General features: G+C 63.1%; 1 protein-coding gene across 1 annotated transcript in view; it reads left to right on the top strand.

The window, feature by feature from the left end:
- The window catches only part of MNEG_3112 (hypothetical protein), a gene marked incomplete at both ends in the record, with an annotated part of 8619 nt that extends 3368 nt beyond the window's left edge, over positions 1 to 5251 (top strand). Inside the window, 12 exons of the mRNA XM_014048416.1 lie at positions 182 to 238; positions 534 to 587; positions 837 to 1031; positions 1380 to 1597; positions 1958 to 2060; positions 2401 to 2637; positions 3004 to 3333; positions 3427 to 3570; positions 3952 to 4065; positions 4383 to 4435; positions 4671 to 4797; positions 5069 to 5251. Coding sequence (XP_013903870.1) covers positions 182 to 238; positions 534 to 587; positions 837 to 1031; positions 1380 to 1597; positions 1958 to 2060; positions 2401 to 2637; positions 3004 to 3333; positions 3427 to 3570; positions 3952 to 4065; positions 4383 to 4435; positions 4671 to 4797; positions 5069 to 5251 — 1815 coding nt within the window. The remainder of the gene's footprint in view (positions 1 to 181; positions 239 to 533; positions 588 to 836; positions 1032 to 1379; positions 1598 to 1957; positions 2061 to 2400; positions 2638 to 3003; positions 3334 to 3426; positions 3571 to 3951; positions 4066 to 4382; positions 4436 to 4670; positions 4798 to 5068) is intronic.

The following is a 5251-nucleotide window of genomic DNA, read 5'->3' as shown; positions in this document are numbered from 1 at the left end:
GGATGGGGCACCGCGTGTGCGGGGACGGGCGGCTGTGGACAGTTGCATGTGGACCGGGTTGTCGCCGTCGCTCCCGCCTCTCTGACATCCCCAAGCATGGACACTCTTTCTTTCCGTACACTTCCTATTCCCCAACCACACAACCACACACCGCACACCGACGCACTGCTCCACACCGCAGGAGGACAACTTTGTGCCCACCATGACCACCTGGGAGGTCATGGACTTCTACGCTCAGGTGGGCCGCGGTACAAAACCCACATAGACCCGCTGCCAATGGCGGCCCCATGGATGCTGATGCGGCGGTACAGAGGGCGTCCGAGCGTTCTGTAAGGCGGTGCACGCCCTCCTGGAGGCGCATGCCGCCGGCGCCCGCGGCGGGGGTTGAGACGTTCGGCAGCTGCGGTCATCTCGTGTCGCGCGCCGTCCGTGTGGTCGTGGCTGCCTGGGTCCACGCATCCTCCGAGGCCCACGCCCACTTGGAGCGCGTCCGCCCGCTGTATCCCTGCTGCCCCCCCCCCTCCCCCCCACAGATCATCCTGCCCGGGAAGTGGACCAACAAGCGGCGCCAGGAGCGCATCCGCGAGGTGCGAGGGCTCAAAACAAAAGCAGTCAATCACCAAAGCCGCACCCGTCGACTCACTCGGGCACCGCCGCAATCTTGTCGGTCAGCCTGCCTTGAGGCACAGGGCGTTCATCGGTTTTGCATACCCCGGCCGTGTTGGGACCCTGAACACCAAACCGGGTGTCGTGGTGACGTCGGCTTGATCAAATTGTAGTCACTCGCACCCCCGGCCAACGCAACCTCGGCGCACGCGTCCGCCCCCGCGCGGCAGGTGCTCTCTGAGGTCGGCCTCGCCCACGCCCACCGCACCATCGTCGGCGGCACGCTGCCCGGCGGCCTCATGATGCGCGGCCTGAGCGGCGGCGAGCGGCGCCGCCTGGCGATCGCGACCGGCATTCTCGCGGCGCCGTCGGTGCTTTTCCTGGACGAGCCGACCTCGGGGCTGGACTCATTCGCCGCGCTCACGGTGGGCAAAAAGACACGACTCCCAGGGGGATCGAACGGGTGATCTGGGGGCGCAGGGAGCTGGTGTGGCAAGGACGCGGCTGGTAACAGAGCATGATGAGCCATTGACGCGCCAGCAGACACACTGCGTGCAGTCGAGGGGATCACGCGCCCAGGCCTTCGAAATCCTCTTTTTGTTCAGCGAGGGGCGCCCGATGTGGCAACCCCCAACCTGCCTGCCTGATGCACCGTGTTCAATCCCCTACAGCTCTCTGCCTCGGAATGCACACTTGAATTTCGCACTTTGATTCCACGTCCCACCGCACCAATGCATTTTCCGCACCGCCGCCCCCCCCCCCCAACAACACAGGTCATGGGCTACCTCAAGCGCATGGCACGCGAGCAGAACCACGTCGTCATCGCCTCCATCCACCAGCCGCGCTCCGCCATCTGGCTCATGTTCGACGCCGTCACGCTGCTGGCCAGCGGCCGCCTCATGTACCACGGGCCCAGGGAGGGCATCACGCCCTGGTTTGGGTCCCTGGGGTACAACTACGACCCAAACCTCCACGGCGTGCCCTCTGACTGGTGCGTGGGGGGCAGGCAGTACGTTTTTTTCCAAGGGGAAGCGGTGGGAGTCGAGGGCGATCGCGTTCTCAAGGGCTCACGCCGGTCCCCCATATCCTATGCGGCGCCCGCTCCGAGCGGTGGAGTGCTAGAGCATCTCTAGGGCCGCGTGGCTTCTATGTGGTCCTTGATCACTGCTCAAATTCAGGATTGATGTTCAGTTGGGGCGCTGGCTGCCGGCCACAGGGTCTTCAAGTGCGTCTCACACCTGCTGTGTCCGGCCGAGCCCTGTGCAACCCGCCAAGCTCCCTTTCATCGTCACCCTCTTACTATTCGCCATGCTCCCTCCTTGACCTTATATCCCGCACCACCAATAATCAGGGCGCTGGACCTGGTGGCCATCGGCTTCGCCAAGCCGCCGCGCTTCTACGGCCACACCATCACAAACAGGGACGAGCTGCTGGCCGCATCCGCCGCCTTCAAGGTGCGCCGCCGCCGCACCACCTGCCCGCAGGCTTAGACGACCCCACTGGCTTTTGAGCCCCGCCGCGGGTTTCGGCCGGCTTATTGCATCTCATCCCATGCACACACATGCCTGGCGCCGCCCGCGTCGCCTTCAAACAAGCAGCTGCGTCTGCACCCTAGAGGCAGATGCTCGGCGGCGCCCCCTTGTATGCCCATGCTACTGCCCCAACAAGCTTTGCACACCACCCTTTGACAACGCGCGATGCGATCTTGAATTCACCTGCTGCACAAGAAGCATACCTCAACCCAACACGCCGTCCTCGCCCGCGCCGCGCGGGTACCCTAAACCTCACCCGCAGGCGCACTACCTGCAGCAGAGCGGCCTCACCGGCGGCGAGGGCGACGCCAAGGGCGGCGACGACGCCAAGGCGCCCGTCAAGGCCGCCCACTTTGCGTCCAACGCGTTCTCCCAGTACAAGACGCTTTTCGGGCGCGAGCTCCTGTCCATCACGCGCAACCCCTTCGACGTCGCCGGGCGGACGCTGACCTTTGCCTGGGTCGGCATCCTCATGGGCATCCTGTACTACGGGCTGCCGGTGGGTTGACCAAATTTGACCGCGTTTGACCGAGCTCGACCGAGGTTTTGCGCGGGGTGGTTTGACTGTGTTTGACCAGGGTTATGGGGGAGGGATTTTGGGCTGTACCCTGAGGTCGCACAGCGTCGTCAACTGGTTTTGCACGTTGATGGGGTCAGGGATAGGCTTTCAGACGCTCTGCTTCTACGCCGATCCGTCCAGCCGGCCTCAGACCTTGCGCGGCCTCGGCGCGTCTGCGCCACCGGCTCGCCCCGCACCGCCCTTAAACTCCTTCACGCCTTTCACCGCCAAACACCCCCCTCCCAAACACACACACACACACACACACACACACACACACACACACACACACACACACCGCCGCAGTTCACCGCCGACAGCGCCCGCAGCCGCCTGAACCTGGTGTACATGCTGCTCTCCTTCTACTGCCTGATGCCCTACATCAGCGCCGGCCTCTACAGCGCCGACAAGAAGTTCTACCTCAGCGACGCGTCGAGCCAGCTGTACCGCCCCCTCGCCTACTACCTCGCAAAGGCGCGCCTTTGGGGGTCCTCGGGGTCCGCGACCCGCGATCTGATCCACGATCTGCAATCTGAGTTGTCATCTGAGTCATCCGACACCCGATTGCAAGGGCCCGAATCCCTGTGCTTGGCGCCCCCTCGACTGCGGCCCTTTTCTTTGTTTCTGGCCTGTCCTGTGGACAATTTGAAATCCAACACCCCTTTTGAGTCTCGCACGCATCAACGGTTCACCCTCCCTGCCGCCCCAACCCCGCCTCGAAACACCCAGATCACGGCCATCACGCCGTTCCAGATCATCTCGGCGCTGGTCTTCGGCTTCATCGTGTACGGCATGGCGGGGCTGCGCCACGGCGCGGTGCCGATCCTCAAGAGCGGCCTCATCAACACCCTCATGTTCCTCATCGCCTCACAGGTTTGTGGCGGCAGACCTCAAGAGCTGCTTTCAGCGGGCGCGAAGTGCTTGTCCCGCTCCTTGTTTTACCTAACGGCTTGCACAATAGTTGAAGGGTCTTGTGTCGCAGTCCGCCCAGGAGGCCCTTGTTGCTCGTTTCGCGCCACCCAACCAAACTTGGGTAAAACAACCTCGTTTGCGCAAGAACGACAGCAGCCGCGCGCGCACGCAACTGAGCCCCTTCCCGCGCCGCACCCCGCGCGCCCACGCCTGCGAGCCCACGCGTTCTTTGCCAACGCCTTCTTTGCCAACGCCTTCTTTGCCAACGCCCCTTCCCCCCAGCCCCCAGATCCAGCTGTCCCGGCCCCACCCACACACCCAAATCCCCTCCTCCCGCCGCAGGTGCTCCACGCGTGCGCCGTGTTTGCGCCCAACCAGGACGTGGCTTTCATGATGTCCATCCTCTGGACCACCATCCAGCTGCTGCTCTCAGGCTTCTTCATCGTGTTCCCCGAGGTTGGAGCTTTCGGCAACAACCGAAACGGGGGAACTTGCAGCCGGGGCCCCTGCGGGGAACGAAATCATTAGGGATCTTCCCCCCCGCGAGGCTGCGAGCCGGCGCCCCTCGCGCCGCTGCCGAGCGCGCTTGGGCCCCGGCCGGCGGCCGCCCGAACAGGCTGGATCCTTCGAGCCATCAGTGCCTCCACAAGCCGGTTGAGCCCCAGCCTCGGCCCCTCGATTTTTACACCCGTTTTTCCCACACATGATTGTCCCAAATACACAATTCCTACCTATTTCTTCATTAAATTGTTGAAACCGCCCCCCCCCCCCAGGTGCTGAACTACTGGCTGACCTACCTGAGGTACATCAGCGCCACCTACTACAGGTGGGGCCCGATGATGGTGACGTCACGGTGACATCACCAGGGCGGGACGCGTTATTCCAGGCTGTTTGAAGAGTCTCAAGCGCGAGAGCACATGCAAACGCTTGCCCAAACACGCACTCATAACGGGTTCACACATACACACCTACACACACTCCACCCAAACGACCCCAACTCACAACTCACCACATCCCTCGACCCAACCTCGGAACACCCCCCAACCCCGGAACCCCCCCAGCTTTGAGGCTGTGGCGATCAACGAGTTCAGGGATGGCGTGCTGTCCTGCGCCCAGGGCCTTAGCGACAGCCAGCTCGCCTTCCTGCTGGGCGCCTTCCCCAACTCGTCCTCCTCCCAGAGGAGCCAGGTGCGCGGGGCCAGCCGGCGTGATCTGAACTCTCAGATCTGATATTAATGGCGACGCGGCGTGATGCACCGGGTTGACACGCTTGAACCTGCGGTCGGCCGGCAGGGCTGCAGATCAGTGTCATTGGATTGCCTTGACCCTTGGGGTGCTTTTGCCGCAGAATCCTGATTCCTGCTATGCTCGCCGCGGCCAGCCCCCCACAACAACACACACATACACACACACACACACACACACACACACAAACAAAAACACTCTGACACTCATACAGGTCAAGTTCTTCTTCTCCAACCCCGACAAGAACTGCGTCGTCGACACCAACTCCATCCTCGAGTACTTCCAGTTCTCGCGCCCCTTCTGGATGAGCGTCGTCATCCTCGTCGCATACCTCATCGCCTGCCACCTGCTCACCTTCGGAGCCATGCTCGTGGCCGCCCGCCGCGAGCGCCGCTGA

This window comes from Monoraphidium neglectum (genome assembly GCF_000611645.1).
Source record: "Monoraphidium neglectum strain SAG 48.87 unplaced genomic scaffold scaffold00377, whole genome shotgun sequence".
Taxonomy (NCBI): domain Eukaryota; kingdom Viridiplantae; phylum Chlorophyta; class Chlorophyceae; order Sphaeropleales; family Selenastraceae; genus Monoraphidium; species Monoraphidium neglectum.
Note: the sequence above shows the minus strand (reverse complement) of the source record. Positions and strands in the feature narration are given on the sequence as shown.